This window comes from Balaenoptera ricei, chromosome 4 (genome assembly GCF_028023285.1).
Source record: "Balaenoptera ricei isolate mBalRic1 chromosome 4, mBalRic1.hap2, whole genome shotgun sequence".
In the NCBI taxonomy this organism is placed as follows: Eukaryota; Metazoa; Chordata; class Mammalia; order Artiodactyla; family Balaenopteridae; genus Balaenoptera; species Balaenoptera ricei.
In genome coordinates, this window is record NC_082642.1 from 133,804,306 (window position 1) to 133,825,220 (window position 20,915).

Genomic DNA, 20,915 nt, shown 5'->3' on the forward strand with positions numbered 1-20,915 from the left:
CTGATGGGATTAGTATCTCAGAATTCTTACAGCTTATTCATGGCCTAGGTTAGAAAGTTCTGTCCCAGGCGAGCTGTTACTAGCAAAGGCTCTATGGTCAGATGCCTGGGTTTAAATTCTAGCTTTATCCCTTAATAATTGTGTGATCTTAGGCAATTTACTGACATTATCACGGCCATTTTTTTTTTATTTATAAATGAGAAGTTATCTTGAGAATTAAATGAGATAATCCATGTAGACATCATTGGACAGTGTCTGTCACGTAAAGTGTCAGACACATAAAGTGTCAGTGTCACATAAAGAACCCTCACAAATTGTAACTTTTATTAAAGTCATCATTACCATTTTTGTTGCTGGGCATTTAGGTCATTTCCAGTATTTTTGTGAACATTCTTGTACATATATCATTTGAAAACTCATGTGAACATAGCGTAGTAGAATTTCCAATGTACCATCATTGATGCTTAGCTGACAAAATGATATAAAAAGGGTAATCCCATTATTTTATGTATCTTTGATCTTTAGTTAGGCTAAGTATCTTTCTCTAAATTTTTTGGCAGTTGGTATTTCTTATGTTAACTGCCTGTCCATTTTTTGCACACTTTTTTTTTCTTTTTTTTAAGTTAAATGAGCATCTGATCTGCTAAGAAATTTGATTCATCTATAATTTGAAAATTGTATTTTGTGGTTTGTCATTTATCTTTAAATTTGTTTTTGATGTCTTAACTGTACATAATGTTTTTAATCTTATAAAATATAGCAATATTTCCTTAATGGATTTGAGACTATATGATCACTTCTAAAATTATGCAAATCTTTGTTACTTTAATGATTTTTATTGTTTGATTCCCAGATATGAGATTTCAGTTTTCTCCAAATAGAGAAATATCCAAAAAGTCCAAACGTATCATGACAAATAACACTTTGACTAATGCATTCTCTGCACACTGACTTAAAATACTGTATTGTATATTAAATCCTTTTTATAAATGGGTCTCTTTGGGTCTCTCTGTTCCATTGATCATTTTTCTGTTTTTGAATATTACACTTATTTACATTATGGACCATTTGTAATATATTTTGACATTTTGTAGTAGAAGCACCTCTTAATTTTTTTTCTTTTATAAATGGAAAGTTTGGCAAGTTTCATTTTTTCTTTTTTGATAATTTTTAACCAACTGCAACTTGTCTCCTTAAATCCTTTCCGAATTTGATTGTACTTGCATTATATTAAGTTACAGTGAGGTGGATAATTATATTTTTCAGTATTTTGAGTCTTCTCAGAAAGGAACATGATATGAATCTTCAGTTTTTTGGTCCTCTCTTATGTCCTTAAGTAAGGTTTTATAATTTTACTTCATAATGGTCTTATACCTTCTTTTTTAATCTAATCTTAGATATATAAAAATTATTTCTGTGAATTGAGTTGTTTATCCTCACTTTTAATACCAAATTATTGGTAGGGTAGGTTGTGGAAAAACTAATTACTTTTATGTATTTATATTGTATCCAATTACTTTATTGAACCCTTTATATTTTCTAATAATGTTTTGGTTGATTCTCTTGATTATTTCAGTAAACTGCCTCCCAATAACTATCTCATTATTGGGATAATTTCCATTATACTTATCTCTTATTTCTGGTTTTATTATGTTGACCAGCCTTTTCAGAAAATAAATAATAAAATAATGGTAGTAAACTCCTTTGTTTAGTTCCTGAGTATAATGTGAATGTTTCTAGTGTTTTATTGTTAAATAGAATGTGTAGTGTTGGTTTTTTACAGATCCTCTCTTATAAGTTTAAAAGCACTTTCTTAAATTTACAGTTAAGAGTTTTCTTTTAAACTGGTTGGTATTGGAATTTAGATAATTTTTTAATGCATCTATTTGAGATGCTGAACAGATTTCTCCTTAATCCTTGCAAAGTAAAGATCTTAGCATTCGTCTTTTTTTTAATCATTGTAAACACTATCTGTTCCTATATATTCTTTATGTACACAAGGTAGTTTATCAAAAATAGATGTGGGTCTTGGCATCTATGTTCACTGACAAAATTGATCTATACTTTCTTTTTTTTAAAATATTTGTCAATTTTTGATATTCAGGTTATACTAGTTTTATATAATCATTAAGCAGGCTTTCCCCCTTTTTCAGGTTCAGAGCAGTTTAGATATAGGAATCATCTGGTCTTTGAAGATCTGACATGACAGCACAGCTCTAAAACAGAATGGGCCTAATCCTTTATTGGGCATAGATCTTAGGCAACCTTTTCAATTATCTATATTTTTTCTGCGTCTCTTCAGTTTTTCTGCGTCTCTTCAGTTTTTCTGCCTCTTAAAGTAATTCTGATAACTTATATTTTCCTAGATAATCATCTGTTTAATAAAGATGTTATAGTTTATTGGCATAAAGTTATGTATTATTCTTTTATAAATTTTAAAACTTTTTCCTGTATCTTTGGTATTATCACCTTCCTTATTTCTGGTGGTGTTTTCTCCATTTTTTGGTCTTCCATTCAGCTTTTTGGAAAGAAAAAGCCTTTGGTGGTCTTTATCTAATTGCCACATTATTTTATTTCTTCTACTTTATTTTGGTTTATTTTCTTTTTCTAGCTTCTTGAAATAAATGTTATTCTGTATTGCTTAAGCTGGAATTTTCCTTTACCAATGTGGCTGTGTCCTTTTGGTTTTGAGATCTCATATTCCCAGTATTAATATAATTTTGATTCCTTTGGTCCAAGAATAATTTAGAAAAGTATTTTAAAATTCCTAAGTGTTTAGTTTGGGAATTATCTTTATTTTTAATTCCTATTTATATTACATTGTGCTCAAAGAATATAACCTATATGATTCTGACCCTCTGGAATTTGAAGTAGTTTTTCTTCATCTCTTAGTACACTATCAGTTTTTAAAATAAACAATTTTAAAAATAAAATGATATACCTAGCTTTCTGAATTTTACTCCAGCTGATTTTCCCTTAGATCTTACTGCCTCCAGAGTATACTGTATGTTTGTATATTTGACATTTTCTAATGTATACATATACTTACATCAAAATAGTCTATAAGAAGTTATAAATTTAGAATATGTTTTATCATATGATTTAGCAAAGTAGAAAAAAGTCTAAGTAGAGATCATTTGGAAGAAGATTTCAAAAGAGAGAGACTTTAACTAGTCTCATTGAATGAGTCATGTGTGGCTAGATGGGGAATGATCAAGGACATCATGCATGTAGAGAACTTAAGGAGCAAAGACATGTGTGCATTTGTGGGGAGTCGAACCTGATCTGGGTAGAAGAGTAACAGGAAATAAGACTCAGTAGGTTAACACTGAGCCTGATTAGTAGGACCATGTTAAATGTTAAGGGTAGATTGTGTACAGCTCTCCTAAATATACCAGTGTGGAACACCTTGTTGAAAATCTGAAGGAATGTGTATGGTTGCAGTATATTGTAGAAGTCAGAAAACTTCTTGAGAAGGAAGTTCATAAAAAAAAAAAAAAATAGTTGAGGGCTTCCCTGGTGGCGCAGTGGTTGAGAGTCTGCCTGCCAATGCAGGGGACACGGGTTCGAGCCCTGGTCTGGGAAGATCCCACATGCCGCGGAGCAACTGAGCCCGTGAGCCACAATTACTGAGCCTGCGCGTCTGGAGCCTGTGCTCCGCAACAGGAGAGGCCGCGATAGTGAGAGGCCCGTGCACCGCGATGAAGAGTGGCCCCCACTTGCCGCAACTAGAGAAAGCCCTCACACAGAAACGAAGACCCAACACAGCCATAAATAAATAAATAAATAAATATTTAAAAAATAAATAAAATGACGTTAGAGAAATAGCAATTCATTTAAAAAAAAAGTTGATAAATTAATTTATGCTGATAAAATGTGGTATTTTGTGTTTGAAAAATTGCTCCTAGATATTTAGAAGTACCTTTCTACTTCTACTGGTTTAATAAAACACCTATAGATTATGACTTTGGCATTTACTCATTAAAATTAGGAGAATCTTAAATAGAGCAAAATCAAGAGATAAACATAATCTTAGAGTTAAAGACGATGTATATTCTAGCTCTCTAATAGAAATCTATTTACTATTTATAAAAAAAAAATCACAGCCTGTGTTTTGAAGGCAGGTGGGAGAATGGATAATCATTTAGTGTTGTAATTCCTTATGTCTAAACCTATATTATTTAAGAGAAATTTATTTTATTCTGGTCATACTAATTTCGGCCAAAAGCATGACATCTGAAATATTTAAATATCCAAAAACCTTCTAATAGCCTCTGCCAATCATTGTCTAAGGGCCATGATAAGGAAGAACAGTTATTTATTGTTTTTCTTTTACACTTATTCTCAAATTCCGTATAGTTTAGTTATTAAATGACCATGTGCCTTTTTTTCAAATTGGAAAAATTTTTAATTTCAAATTGGGAAGATTAAAGAGTTTATAAGCAAAGCATGCAGTAAAGTGAGCCATCATAGTCTTACATGACTAAATATAGTTAATTTTCATTGCTATTTTTAACCACAGCAGTAACACTTTAGAATGACATGTATATCCAAAATAAAACTGGAATAATTTATTTTAGCTATAGAGTAATTACCTTACTCTATTTATAATGCTAAGCTATATATCAATAGAAAGGACTTATTAGCTCCCCTAAGAATATATAACTAGAATATTTCATTTACTATTTTTGTTATGTTTTCTCACTTCTATAAAATACAGCCCCATAGGTGGTAGTTTCTGGATGGCCAAGAATTGCTTAGGAAAGGCATGCATTTAAAAGAAAAAAGAAAAACCCTTTCCAGTAGAATGGACTTTTTGTAAAATATATTTTGCATGTAACCCCAAATGTTTTATGGTTAGCAGAGTTAGAATTTAGATGTGTCTAATATGAATGAATATTTTTATAGTGTTATCTTTAACTATATGGGCTTCTTATTTATAGTAGTATTTGATATATAACTGTACACATATTTCTTTATGAGCAGATATTTTTCAAATCATTTGCTTATGTGTGGGAACATGCATTAGTATTTATTGTTTCCCATTATAATATGAATTCTGAGGTGTTTATAAAGAAAAAATAAGCTCAAGTATCAAGGTAGTAATAGTGATATTATGCATTAATAATCATTACACTGATAAAATTCAAATATTTTTGAAACAATAAAAAATTTATTTTATGGTAAATAAAAAACTTGCTTTTTCATCCCTTATTTGTCAGCTCTACAGTTGAAGTTAATTGTGGTGATGTTATGCATTTAAGAGCCAGCCATTTTCTTTCAGATATGGGTATTCTAGGGAACTGCAGTTCAGCCCTAGAATTTGAAACATTAGAGGGGTACATCAAACTGAGCATAGGTTAGGTGATATACCTAGCATCTCTGCTTTATGCCTCTGAATAGACTTTGACCAGGCTCTGATAAGTTTTACAAAGTTACTCACATGGTAAGCTTAGATGTATTTAAACTATGGAACATGGGACAATATTCTTAGATGTACTACTACCTTATTTGTAATATTTTAAAAGGAAAAAAGCATATTTCACTGTAAGGATAATTAAGTTATAATATTGAAAGATTTTAAGTATTATAATTAACCAAGATTGACATTTTCTTGTACTTTCTAGGCAATTAAGTTGGAATATTCAAGGTTGGTTAAATTGGCCCAAGAAGATACCCCACCAGAAACAGACTACCGTTTACATCATGTAGTAGTCTACTTTATCCAGAATCAGGCTCCAAAGAAAATCATTGAGAAAACATTGCTAGAACAATTTGGAGATAGAAATTTGAGTTTTGATGAAAGGTAATTTGAAAATGTTAAATATCTTATTCGTGTGCTCAAATTGTCCTTGTCTTTTTTATAGCTCCCAGTGCAATTTTTGAATGTTTATTTTACACATACACAGACATATTTCAATAAATGCAGTACAGAATTTGACTTCACTTAATTTGAACAATTGCTTTGTAATTTATTTGGGATTTATAATCATGACCTTTAAAAGTTTGAACTAAAAATAATTTAGATCGCTTTAGTACATTTTAATTGTGAACTAAGGTACTGAGCTAGGCAATGTAAAGGTACACAGAAGAGTATAATATAATTATCACTGCCCTTTTGGGACTTAATATTTGAATTTCTCAACCTCTCCACTATGGATATTTGGGGCCAAATAATTTTTTGTTTTTGAGGGGGCTGTCCGGTAATTTGTAGGATATTTAGTAATGTTCCTGGCCTCTACCCACTAAATGCCAGTAGTACCCTCCAACTGGTGACAACCCATACTGTCTCCAGATACTGCCAAATATCCCCTGAGGGAGCAAAATAACCCTTGTTTGAGAACCACTGGAGAAAAGTAATTAATCATATATACAAATAAAGTAATTAAACATCTCCTGACATAAAGAGAAGGCTTAGAATGGTTAAATTAATTTTGGTTTACCAAAAAATGTTTTCTCTTAGAAACTCCTATAAAACTATTTACTAATGTTAAAAATTTTAATTTAGTCTAGTTAGAATGAATACTATTTAAAAAAATTTAGGCCTCAGGTAAAGATCCAAAGTACTGAAAAGTTATTTTAGAATACAGAAACATTTATACTATCTTGGAGTTCATTGTAAACACATTTTAATTCTGAAGTAAATGATTATCCTTTCATGAATGTCTCAAAAATACTGAATTAAAAATATGTGAGTAGAGAAGAGTATGAGGGAAAACAAAGCATCTAGATTTAATTTCTGCCTCACCATGTGTCTGCTGTGAAATTTAGGATTAAGTGAAATAATACAGGTAAATGGTTTTGAGCATTATCTGGTAGACAGTAAATGCTCAGTGAGTATTGGCTATTAATATTTTTATTAGTAGTAAGGTTGGCATCACTTATTTTGTTACATATAACTGTGAAGAATTCAGAAGTTATAACCCTCATTATCTGGACTGTCAGTGTACTATGTTCCAATGAGTATATGCTATTGAATTTGGGGAGGATACTTATGGAGTACTCACATTGATTTTTCAGTCTTTTGCAGTTATTTGCCCTGGCAACTAAAAATAGTTTGTTTTAAGAAATCTAATTTCTTTTGTGCTTGAAATCTGGAGTAAAATGTGTGTGATAACTAAATATATTTTGGGGAGATTTCTTTAGCAATGGTTCTGATCATAAAATCTATTGAAATGTTTCCATTCCTACCTGAAATGATAGGCACATTTTGGATTCCTTTTTACTATTTATGAATAATACCATTTGGGGGAAAATAAGATTTTGTGTCTCTGGAGCTTACTTAATAATACATTATAAATTTAAAATTTTTTTTACATATCCCATCTTTATTAATAGAATATAATTTAAAAGCCATATGTATCAATAAATATAACATGGTAAATTTGAATTAGAATTATTGCTTCTGTCTTCTTTATATACTTTGTAACTATCTGGTATTGTCCAAAAAACACATTTTTCACTTAAGTTATTTGAAAGTTGTTTCCTCAAAAAAATATTGCTCAGTGATAGTGTATTTCATTTTCATATGTGTTGGGTAGTTTAGTTTTGTGTAACACATGTTTTTCAGTTTTTATGGAGTTTGCTTTTGATTTAGAAATACATTTCTTTTATTTGAAGGTGTCACAACATAATGAAAGTTGCTCAAGCCAAAATTGAAATGATAAAACCTGAAGAAGTAAACTTTGAGGAGTATGAGGTAATGTGCCTTTTGAGAGGTTGAACTGTAGATTGAGGAATTGGTTAATTCAGTAATCTTTCATTTCAGCACAGCTAAGCACGTGAGAAAATTTGACATAGAGCGGTGAAGTAACTTGCCTAAAGTTCTCATAGCTTCACGTCACAACTTTGTTAACAGAACCTATGGTCTTACATACTGTACTACAGTGAAGCCATGCTGTATTTTTTCTTTGCTTCATCAGATATTTTGGGGGGAAGTTAGAAATTCGTTTTAATCATTGTATGCCATATATATTTGTCATTATTGGACAGTGTTGTGTGAGAGATCTCGAGCACACACATGAGCACTCGTATCATGCCTGTGGTAATTTTTGTGCAAAAAATTCTCTTTGTGTTAACTTTGGCTTTAAAATTAATATTTTTTTAAGTTACCAATTCAAACACCTAGTATTTTTTCAAGCTTTTAAATTTAACTTTATACATTATCTTTTCAAAAATTTATAAATTTGGTAAATTTTAACTTGCTTTCATGAGTGCCTTTGATTAATGACCGCTCTCATTTACAAACTTAATTACTTTATATTCCCTTAAACAATAGTGTAATTCACTACATTAACAGATAAAAGGAAGGATACAGAAAACAGTCTTTTTTTTTTTTTTAAATATAATCGTCGTTTATTTTTCTCCACTTATTTTTTGTTTTGCGTTGTATTTTTTTTTAACATCTTTATTGGAGTATAATTGCTTTACAACGTTGTGTTAGTTTCTGCTGTATAACAAAGTGAATCAGCTATATGTATACATATATCCCCGTATCTCCTCCCTCTTGTGTCTCCCTCCCATCCTCCCTATCCCACCCCTCTAGGTGGTCCCAAAGCACAGAGCTGATGTCCCTGTGCTATGCGGCTGCTTCCCACTAGCTATCTGTTTTACATTTGGTAGTGTATATGTGTCCATGCCACTCTCTCACTTCGTCCCAGCTTACCCTTCCCCCTCCCTGTGTCCTCAAGTCCATTCTCTACATCTGCGTCTTTATTCCTGTCCTGCCCCTAGGTTCTTCAGAACCATTTTTTTTTAGATTCCATATATATGTGTTACCATACGGTATTTGTTTTTCTCTTTCTGACTTACTTCGCTCTGTATGACAGACTCTAGGTCCATCTACCTCACTACAAATAACTCAATTTCGGTTTTTTTTATGGCTGAGTAATATGCCATTGTATATATGTGCCACCTCTTCTTTATCCATTCATCTGTCGATGGACACTTAGGTTGCTTCCATGTCCTGGCTATTGTAAATAGAGCTGCAATGACCATTGTGGTACATGACTCTTTTTGAATTATGGTTTTCTCAGGGTATATTCCCAGTAGTGGGATTGCTGGGTCATATGATAGTTCTATTTTTAGTTTTCTAAGGAACCTCCATACTGTTCTCCATAGTGGCTGTATCAGTTTACATTCCCACCAACAGTGCAAGAGGGTTCCCTTTTCTCCACACCCTCTCTGGCATTTATTGTTTGTAGATTTTTTGATGATGGCCATTCTGACTGGTGTGAGGTGATACCTCATTGTAGTTTTGATTTGCATTTCTCTAATGATTAGCGATGTTGAGCATCCTTTCATGTGTTTCTTGGCAATCTGTATATCTTCTTTGGAGAAACAAGGTAGCTACTTTAATCTACTAAAGAGTGTCTTGAAAAACAAAAACAAATATCATAAAGAAATCTGAACATTGAAAGCTTTCCTTTTGTGATCAAGAAAAAGACAGGCATGTATGCCATTACCACTTCTATTCAGCATTGTACTGGAAATTCAAGGACAGTAAGGCAACAAAAAATAAAGCAAAAAGTAAGAGATTGCAAAAGGAGAAAGAAAGTTATCATTATTTGCAGATTTTATACCTAGAAAATACAAAATCTACAGATAAATTTATGGGAGATAAATAGAGATAAGAGAGCTCTGTAACATACAAGTCTTATGTCAAATATCAGTTTTATTCCTTTATACCAGTAACAAATAATCAGATAGAAATTCTTAAGAATAACAGCATTTTTAGTAGTACCCAAACTGTGGAGTACCTAGAAGCAAATATAGCAAAAAATGTGCATGACTTTAGGAGACATTATAAAGAAGACCTAAACAAATGGATATATGTATCGTATCGTGTTTGGGAAACTTGGTATTGTAAAGATGTCAGTTTTCCCCACAATGGTTTATTGATACTGGGCAGTTTCTGTCAGAATTCTAGCAAGTTGTTTTATGGAGCTTTAATAAGCTGATTCAAAAATTTTATGGAAATGCAAAGATCTCACTCTAGTCCTGACATTCTTGAAGAAGAACAAGGTAGGAAGGCTTTTTACTTGAAATCAATACAAATTATTTTAACCTTTATGCTTTATAATAATATTAGCATAAGAATAGGTAAATTCGAACAATAAAGCAGAATAGAAAATCTAGGAACACAGCCACAAATAAATGGACACACAGTACATGCCAGAGATGGCAGGCAAATTGGTTGCTAACTCTACCTTTGTCTCCAAGATTCAGGTAACATGGGACTTGATTTTTTAACTGTGATTTGATTCTACAGTCTCTCTACAAGCTTGCTTCATCAGATTGGATTCAGCATATTTTTATTATGAAAACTTCTCATATTTTTTCTAACTGCAGATCCACTAAGTCTTATAGGTATTTACATGACATGTTTTTGGATTCTGTATATCCCACATATCTTTGTCTTGCTCTAAGTCGCACATCAGCAAACCTTGCACACAGACCAAATCCAGCTCACTACCTGCTTTTTTTAAATAAAGTTTTATTGGAACACAAGCCATTTGTTTAGGTGTTGCACATCAGCACTTTCACACTACAGCCGCAGAGATGAGTAACTACAACAGAGACTGCATGGCCTGCAAAGCCTGAAACATTTATTGTCTAACCCTTTAAAGAAAAAGTTTACCTACTTAACAACTTCTAAGGTGATTCTAATGACAATAGAGTGGCAATTTGAATACTTCCCCCAGAAAAGTTAACTTTATGCTTGCAAGACAATTTAACCTTTATTTGTTATTAAGGTCTACTAATAGTGTGGAAATTATGCCTTTTAAAATTAAAAATTAAAATGATTCGTATTCAAGTAGAATGTAGCTGGTCAATAACTGGCCTGTATGTTTCTTATTTTCATTTACTTATAATAATATGTATATAAAAGCTTTCACACTTCTATCATCGCTATCTCCCTTAGGTTAGTCCTATATTGAATTTTAGTTATGATTTTCCTTGAATCAATTTTTATTAAGTAAGTTAAGAAAATCTTGATTTTTTTTTTACTCATTTTCTAGAGTTATAAGTTGTGAGTTCTGAATCATTTAGTCACATTACATGCCCAATAACTGTGAGTTGTTTTGGAGGAAGGGGCTGTTGAAATGTGAAATACATCTATCTTTTTCACCATAGCTCAGCTGAAAAGAGTATTCAGCAACCACATTTAAAATTTAACACAAATTTGGGAAAATTAAAAGGCTAAATAAATTTATTATGATGTAACATTTTGCTTTTTCTTTCAGTTCCTTAAAACTGTGCTTCAAATAACAGTCTTCAAGCTTTGCTTCCTGTTAGAGGAGTTAGCTTCATTTACCTTCTACCTTCAATGTGATGTAGATCTATAATAATATTTTTTTAATTTAAGTGTATTTGCTTTACATTATACTAGTTTCAGGTGTACAGCATAGGTTCAGTTTACAGATTATACTCCATTAAAAGTTACTACAAGATAATAGCTATAATCCCCTGTGCTATACAATATATCCTTGCTGCTTATCTATTTTATACATAGTAGTTTGTATTTTGTAATCCTGTACCCCTATCGCACTCCTCCTTTCCCTCTCCCCATGGGTAACAGTATGGAGGTTCCTCAAAAAAATGAAAATAGAACCATCAATATAATCCAGCAATTCACTCCTCGGTATGTATCTGGAAAAAATGAAAACACTAATTTGAAAAGATACATGCACCCCAAATATTCTATAATGATATCTTAATAATAAAATTTTACACTGAAGAATTTTTGAGAGAGAGAGATGACGTACCTGACTGATTATCTTGCCTTTGTATTTCTGTTTTCTTCTAGTGAGATCATTGTTGTTTAATTTCTCATCAATGTCTAATAATTTTTACATTTATTATTATACCGATAAATAGTTTTGTATATAAGACAGTAAAGTCTTGATTTAGGTCTAGTTTATCTTTGATTATGAACTCTTTGCTTCTATTAATTCAAACAGTTATCAAAACAATGCATTTATAAGCAGTTTTCATTGTAGTTTTAATATCTATATACTTTTACTCTTTTCTTTCACCTACAGGAATGGCATCAGGATTATAGAAAATTCAGGGAAACAACCATGTATCTCATAATTGGGCTAGAAAATTTTCAAAGAGAAAGGTAAGGCAAAATGGACACACATGAAAAGAAGAGCTTAATTTTTGTGTTCTATTCAGATGTGACCTCATCTATAGAAAAGGTTTTGTTCGCAGTGTATATTTTCAATAAATGTTTTATTTTAGAACAGTCTTAGATTTACAGAGAAATTGCAAAATTAATACAAAGAGTTCCCATATACCCCACATACAATATATTTTCCATTTTAAGCTAAATCTGTAAAGCTGGCATTATTGTCATTGTTTTTATCAGCTCTCAAACACTACAATTGAAAGTTAGAATGGAATAGGATTAGATTGAAGCCTAGAAGTTTGCTGGGGACCGAAGAAGCTGGTAGCCCAGCAAATAGAATTCTTTGTATTCTCCAACATCCACCTTCCAGTCACTAGCCTTTTTCCTGTTCTTTCTGAGTTTAATCTTGACTTCAAATTAGAGATAGCGTTTCTAATCTGTCTCTTTCTCTGAACTTCCAGGTACTATAAAAAATATAGCTGTAGAAAACTAATCACTTGTCTTCTAAATACTGCGACTATAAATATTTTAGATTACTTCTCATACAAATTACAGATGGTTTTAAAGGAATTTCTACTTTTTAAATTGCAATCATTGTTACTGAGAAGAAAAGGATACATATTGATTTATTGACCATTATAGATTATTCACTAATGTGTATTTACTTATTATCCATGTATTTCTCAATTCATATCCTTTAACATTAATTTACTTGACTAAGGATTTTTTTATGTGCTATATTTAATATACACTGTAATACTGCCACCAAGTAAAAGGGATATTGATTTCTTTCTTTTTTTTTCCTTTTCTTTTTTATTGTGTAAAGTATAAGAAACCTCCACTTTAGGTAATAATGTTGTTTTTTTTAAATGCCAACATGGAACATTACTTCTAGAGCTATGCTGTCCAACATGGTGGCCACCAGACACATGCAAAAATTTAAATTTAAATTAATTAAAATTTTTAAAGTTAAGAATTCGGTTTCTCAATCATACTAGCCACATTTTGAATGTTCAGTAGTCATGCGTGACTAGTGGCTACTGTTCTGGCCAGCACAGATACACCACTTCCATTATTGCAGGAAGTTCTGTTGGACAGTGCTGCTCTGTTCGTTGGATAGTACACAGTGCCATCATTCTTACACTTATCAAAATCTTAAAAGTTATCACACAAAAGTAAAAAGTAATGTTAATACTTGGATACAAATTATTAAAGTCCTAGTGATTGTGTACTTTTAAGTTAATTCACTTTGGTCACTGAAATAGAAAACTATTTTGATCAGCTCTATTTTATTAATATTTTGGTCAAAGTTTTATTTAATAGGGATATTCTAATTAGCTTTAGGATTTTGGAGATTAAGTTTTCTGAGAAAAATATTAATATGGTCTTACAATTGAATAGAGTATCTAAAAGGTATTTCCATTTTATAGGTAAAGAAACTGGGCTTCACAGTGCTGCAATAACTTTGTCAAGGTCACACGACTAACTAGGGAGAGAAAAATTGAAATAGAGACCTCTGTATTCTTGTATAATTTAATGAAATCAGAAAAGGACAAAATGTATTCATTATCTCAATACGAATTAACAAGATGAACCTGTCATTTTCTTGCTCTCTGCATAACTTCTACATTAGCTTTTCTGAGTTAACATTTGTTAAAGGACTTAAGTATAACTTGGAATTATGTTTAAATTTCATAATTTGCTTATTCTTAAATATATTCTTGTTGGTAAAGTGAATATTCTTAGCATAGCAAATGCAAAAGATCAGCTAGAAAATTAGTAATGGTGACAAATAATATTTATGGAATATTGAAAAAAGAAATGTTAATTTTACCACTTTAAATATAGCGGTTACTGTAACTAGCAGTGTATAAAACATTGCCAAAAGGTTCGTTCAAACTTGTTTTTAATGAAAACTTAGCACTTGAAAACCATAAATTGAATTATTTATTGATGGGTCATTATTACTTCTGTGAATAGTGAAATGAAATCATGTTTTTAGGAACCATAATTTTACAGCAGTAAAAATGGAAGATAAAGAGAATCTATCAGGCTACATAGTCTTATTTTATCTTAAATAAGAATTTGGTAACTGGACTGCTGAATTTTATTCTGATTACTTGAAATGTAAGCACTTTAAAGGTTGATAAAATGTAGAACGTTTTGTGTACTTCACTAGAAAATTGGAACATGTTCATGGTTTCAGAGCTATTCTCAGAGCGATGACTCAGGTCTAGAAAGCCAGATATGGATGTCATTCAGGGGAGACCTTTCAACAGGAAGCTTAATAGCTGTAAAAGGAAAGGTAGATGTGCCAGCAAACTAATTCAACTTAGTGGCGTAAAACAACGTTTAATATTACTATCACTCTTTAAACAAAAAAAGCTTTAGCTGAGACTATACCCATATTATTTCTAAATAAGATTTCATACCCTAAGTTTTCTCAAAAACAAATTCCTGGGAAAAGCTGTTTTCAAAACATACTTAAAAGAACTTATTTTTTATGAAGTAGTTTCAGGTGTGTAATTTGATTTGTCATGAATGTGTACATTAATTTCCACATAATTCTACATTTAACATTTGGAATATAGACTTGTTTCTGAGCACCTGAAATTAATAAACAGTAACACTGATTGGCAGTAAACATTGTTTCTGTACAGTATTTCACTTTTTAGGATGTTGCATTTTTCTGAATTTGTGAGAAGATACATTACGATTGGAAAATCTGACACCTAGGTAATATCTTAAAATATCTTTCATATTTCAGTTATACAAATATATAGCTGTATATATTTTTTCCTACAGCATGTTAGGAGAAGAATAATCATTTTAGAGACAAATATAATACTCAAACATTTTTCCCATATTCCCTTTTTAAAACCTAGTTTGAACTTCTTAAGGTCTAGACTTATATCAATAACATATTAATATTAACTATAAAACAGAGGCTTAACCCTGCCTGCCTTTTATGTTAGTGTTTTCTTTTGTCTGTTTGTATCCCACTAGATTTCCCAGATTTAGAAGCATTTTCTCCCTTCTACTTCACCCATCTCCTTTGGATATTCTCCCCTCTGTTACATTTTTCTCAATGAGTAGAACTGTGCCCTCACATAGAAAAAAACCTGACTAAAAAAGAGTCACTGAATGAATTGAGTGCTGTTCGTGGTAAAGGAACAAAGTAACCTGATCCTTCCCTCAAACAAAACTGGCATTATGTTGTTTAAAAAGTAGATCAGGGGCTTCCCTGGTGGCGCAGTGGTTGAGAATCTGCCTGCTAATGCAGGGGACACGGGTTCGAGCCCTGATCTGGGAAGATCCCACGCGCCGCGGAGCAACTAGGCCCGTGAGCCACAACTACTGAGCCTGCGCGTCTGGAGCCTGTGCTCCGCAACAAGAGAGGCCGCGATAATGAGAGGTCCGCGCACTGCGATGAAGAGTGGCCCCCGCTTGCCACAACTGGAGAAAGCCCTCGCACAGAAATGAAGACCCAACACAACCAAAAATAAATAATAAATAAAAAGTAGATCACTGACTTTCACATCAGTGTTAATTTTGAGTCTAAATGGAAATAAATACCAAGGAAGACAGAAGGAACTCTGAATTCATCAATTATGGCCTTTTTCTCTCAGTTTTTTCTTAATTCCTAGCTCTGTTTTTTGTTTGTTTTATTTTTAAGACAACTGTCTGCTGGTTTCAGATGCGGCTGTTGCTCAGAAGATGCCTTCAGGCATACAGTGTATCATCAGATGATAGTTTTTATTTTAATGTTGTTCTGGATAATCAAAATTTAAATGTATACTTAAAATGCTTTAAAATTGTAATTGACCTTTTTTTTACAAAGATAAAATACTAATGCTATACTTTTTTTTTTTTTAAGTTATATAGATTCCTTGCTGTTCCTTATCTGTGCTTATCAGAATAACAAAGAACTCTTGTCCAAAGGCCCATACAGAGGACATGATGAAGAATTGATATCACATTATAGAAGAGAATGTTTACTAGTAAGTTGAATGCACATAGTATGTGTTTACTTTATCATTTTGTCTTCCATTGGGGCAATTTTCCAGACTCATATATAAGTGATTGACTATTAATTCTGATGAGGTGTCATGATGATGTCTATAATCTGGGTCTGTTCCCTTGAGGTGGGAAAATACACTCAATTCTTTATCCCTTCTTCTTTAAGGATCTTAAGTTTTACAGATGATGAACCAGAAATGTTCTTAAAATGAGATCAGAATAATTACATTTTTATATTTAGATTTCTTCTCATTCTGCCATTCCCTCTTTTGATGACAGAAGAGGGGCTAAATGATGTTATGAATTATCATCATTATTATTCCAGAAAAAGAATAGATTTTTCTGAGTTTTTATAAATAGTGTATATAGTGTACATGATGTTAAAGGATTCATTGTAGTATAATATCCTTTATTTTCACCTAGTCAATGGAATTTTTTTCCTCAAATATTTTTACTATCCATGTGCTGAAATATTATTGTTGTTGTAAACTTTAAGAAATCTTTTTAGCAAGTTTTTTTTTTCCCCCACCAGTTTACTCTCTAGATATCTGTAGTACTTTGTTAATGTTTCTTGAGTCAGCTAACCTTTATGTATAAAATTACAAATTCCATCTTTATACTTTTTTCTGATTAGATTTCATTTAGCTATTAACGTGACTATAGATTGTGAACTTCTAAGTTGCAATTTTTTTCTATAAAATATATAAAGGTATTCAAATGTGTACTTTAAAAAACTTTAAGTAGGTGTACTGGTGAAATGTTTTCTTTCAGTAGAACTACATAGTATATGTTAATTGTAGTCTGTGGTATGTTTTCAGAATTTTTGAATGGGAATATTAGAAGCTTGTGATCTTGTTATTTTTCTCTTAGCTGATTTTGCTGCATTTGAGTGTATTTTAAGACTTGAATTATTGATGGTTTGTATCCATTAAGGATGGTATTCTTAATTTGGTCAGTTTCAAAAGGTTTTTAATCAACCCCTGAGAAGGAGGACCTGAATTATATATATTTCAGTTTAAAAAAGTACAAAGTTTTATATAATTATATAAAATTTTGCATTGAATGAGTTAAAGCAATTTTTAATGTAAAAATGTTACAGTGTTAGGATATTGAAATATTTTGGTAAAACTGTTTTAAACATAAATACAACCAAAACTTGATGGTTATTCTAAGACATTTATAAAATGGTAGAATGTGTTTCTTTTATCATTATAAGTTAGTAAACCAGCCACACTTTGTTGTTTCACATAGGGATTTAAAGAAAACCTCAGGAGGATTATTTTAGTGTTCCTTTAAGGTTTTGTTTTTTTTTTTACATTGAGTATTTACTGAATGTCAGATTCTGAGGGATGCAAAGATAAGTAAGACCTATTATTTATCCTAAGAGAATTCAATCTGGTGAGAGATGTACACAGATAATTTTTATATTTCAGAATAAGTATTATTATGAGAAATATGCAAAATAATATGCCTGGAATTGTTGGGGAGAAGCTTAAGAGATAAGATAAACACTGATCTGGATCTTGATGGATAAATAAGAGTTTAATGCCTTGTAGAGAAGAGAGAAAAACATTCCAGACAAAGGAATATCATATGAAAAGGCATGGAAAGTATACAACAGAAAATGAAGATAAATCCATTGTGGCTAAGTTACGAGGAACAGGGTTAGGTGGAAGTGATGAAGCCAACAGGATTTGTTGATGTCAGACTGTGAAGAAGCTTATGCACCATTCTAATGCATTGGTACCATTGTAAAGTTGGTGTAAGTTTGGCATGATCAGGTTTGTTTTTGGAAAATAATTCTGGCAGTAGTATACTAGAAGATGAACTGGAAAGGAGTAAAGATTGAAATGAAGAACGCCAGAGGAGATAGACAGGGAAGAGAGGGCGAGAGCATCAACTAAGGCAGAAGTACAATGAATATGAAAGAGAGGGTATATAAGATGGTAAAGGAAATGAAATCAAGGACTTGGTAACTATTAGATGAGTGGGAAGAAGGAAATAGAAGCATTAAGGCTGCCTGACTTACTAGTCCTGTCTTTGGCTTTCGGGACTCTTAAGAGAATGAATAAGGTTGGCTTTGGACATACTATGTTTGAGTTGTTTCTAGGATATGTTTTGATTTAGTGAACTTAACATCGAATTTCAGAATAATTATATGTGTTTGAATGCAAATTATAAAAATTACACTAGATACTTAAAGGCTTACCTCATTTAATCCTCTTAACCACTGTGTAAGGAAGGTAATAGTATCTCATTTTTCATATAAAGATGCTGAAGCTAGGAAAGTACTTGTTTGCTGAAGGTTAAATAATTTGCTTAGTGGCTGAATTGGACTTTCAGCATAAGCCTCTTTACAAAGTCAAGATAAATTGCACAAGAATGACATAATATAACCATAAGAAATAATAAAATTTTTGTATTTGAAATTCAGCTTAAAACTATTTAAAAATCATATTTATCATTCTGTAAACATAAAACTTCAGACATAAACGTCTTATTATACCTGTATCTTTTTATCTGTCTCCTATGTCTGTTTCTTATCTCATGGATTTCTCTCTTCTACTCAATTAGATGTCAGCACACTTGACCTGTGCTCCAGCCTACCACTTGTTTTTATAAATAAAGTTTTATTGAAACATAGGCATGCCCATTCATTTACATATGGCTGCCTTTGTGCAGCAGTGGCAGAGGTCAGTCATTGCAATGAAAACGATATAGCCCTCAAAGCCTAAGATATTTCCTATCTTGTCCTTTACAGAAAAAGTTTACTGATCCCTGTATTGTAAGGGATTATAAACTCCATGAGAGTTTTCTGTATTAATCGCTTGGGTACCCCTGCATCTAGAACAGTTTCTGGCACATGGCATGTACTGAGTAAGAATTTTTTGAAGGAATAAATGAACTAATGGATTACCTTTATATTTTTGTATCAAGAAATATAACAGTCCCTGTTCAGTTGACATTTATGGAGATGATGATGAGTCTTTCAAAAATTTCTTTGTTTTTAAAATTACTTTGAGTGCTTGTCAAATTTTAGAATTGGGGGAAATTTACCTCTGGAGAACAAATTTAAAAATGGTCCCTATAGTGATGATCAAAGTGAAATAAACTGAACATAAGCTTTAAAAACATGGCAACATGATTTCTCCCACTTCTTTTTTGCTTTTGTTTCTGTTGTTATATGCATAGACTTTTCTAAGAGACTTTTCTTGCTCAATAGGTTGAGGTTGCTTTTTGTGACTTCCATTTGTTCTAATACTGTCTGGGAACATGCTTGTTATGTTGCCTTCAGTATTAACACTTACATTTTTATTTAATTAAAAAAGGAAACAAACCTGTTGTTCTTTTTTTCATTGCATTAAGAAATTAAATGAGCAGGCTGCAGAACTGTTTGAATCTGGAGAGGATCGAGAAGTAAACAATGGTCTGATTATCATGAATGAGTTTATTGTCCCATTTTTGCCCTTGTTATTGGTGGATGAAATGGAAGAGAAAGATATACTTGCTGTGGAAGATATGAGAAATCGATGGTGTTCCTACCTTGGACAAGAAATGGAATGTAAGTTTAAACAATGCAGGTGGACACCTGGGGTGTTGGGATTAAAAGCAGTTAGAATTAGATGTTAGTTATTATCATTTTTTATATTCTGTAACATGTTTATATTCACATCAGTTTTTTTTCTTATTTACAAACTAAGCTGTGCACACTACTGTTGCCATTTATGTTTTACTTCTTCCCCCAAAATGGTAATGATTTTACATGTTTTGAAATGAAACATCAACTGACCACTCCAAATTAATAAATCTTGTTGAAGATAATTTCTCTCCCTGTCTATCTTTAGTTACATCTAATTGTTTATATTTGCAGCAAACCTCCAAGAGAAGCTGACAGATTTTCTGCCAAAACTGCTTGATTGTTCTACGGAGATTAAAGGTTTCCACGAGCCACCGAAGTTACCTCCGTACTCCACGCATGAACTCTGTGAGCGATTTGCCCGAATCATGTTGTCCCTCAGTCGGACTCCTGCTGATGGAAGATAAACTGCACATACTTTCCCTAAACACACTGTATAAACTTTTTTTTAGTTCTTAACCCTTGCCTTCCTGTTACAGGGTTTGCTTGTTGCTGCTATAGTTTTTAACTTTTTATTTTAATCACCGCAGAAGACAAAAGGACTCTACAGACTTTAGCCAGACTGCAAACAAAGCTGAGAATCGCATGGCTCTCACTTTGTTTTAACCAGAACTGATGTATAATTACAAATCCAATTGATTTTATTATGGCAAAACCATGCTTTTGCCACTTGTCTGTTACAGTATTACTTTGCTTTTATCTTTTCTTTATCTGCAGCTTTCCATTCAGTCTGGATCCTCCATGACTACAGCCATTTAAGTGTTCAGCACTGTGTACAATACATAATATTTGGTAGCTTGTAAATGAAATTAAAGAATAAAGTTTTATTTATGGCTACCTATGTGTTTGTAAGCAGGTATATTATATATTAGTGTATTTTTTTAGTTATATAAATGAATTTTGTCTGGGGATTGTTTAAGATTGGGTGATAAATAGATTAATACACACTTTTAATTTTGCTCTAATGTTAGCACATTAGAAATTTACTGAGTACTTGACACTTAAATATATCTATATTTTTGACTAAGTTGTTAAACTTAGTATGGCACCTAAACCTGTTTTGAATTCAAATCAGGTTTTCACTGAAGTGAGCGGCTGATATTTAAGTCAACCACACTGAAACTT

The 20,915-nt window shown here is 31.9% G+C and overlaps 1 protein-coding gene across 2 annotated transcripts in view; it reads left to right on the forward strand.

Annotated features, from left to right (window-relative positions):
• USP25 (ubiquitin specific peptidase 25) overlaps positions 1–20,627 on the forward strand; it is a 139,021-nt gene extending 118,394 nt beyond the window's left edge. For both annotated transcript variants that reach the window (XM_059921381.1, XM_059921383.1), the window contains 6 exons: positions 5,628–5,806; positions 7,621–7,699; positions 12,045–12,124; positions 16,011–16,134; positions 19,520–19,715; positions 20,025–20,627. In XM_059921381.1, coding sequence (XP_059777364.1) covers positions 5,628–5,806; positions 7,621–7,699; positions 12,045–12,124; positions 16,011–16,134; positions 19,520–19,715; positions 20,025–20,197 — 831 coding nt within the window. In that variant the 3' untranslated portion in view covers positions 20,198–20,627. The remainder of the gene's footprint in view (positions 1–5,627; positions 5,807–7,620; positions 7,700–12,044; positions 12,125–16,010; positions 16,135–19,519; positions 19,716–20,024) is intronic.
• Positions 20,628–20,915: the final 288 nt, after the last annotated feature.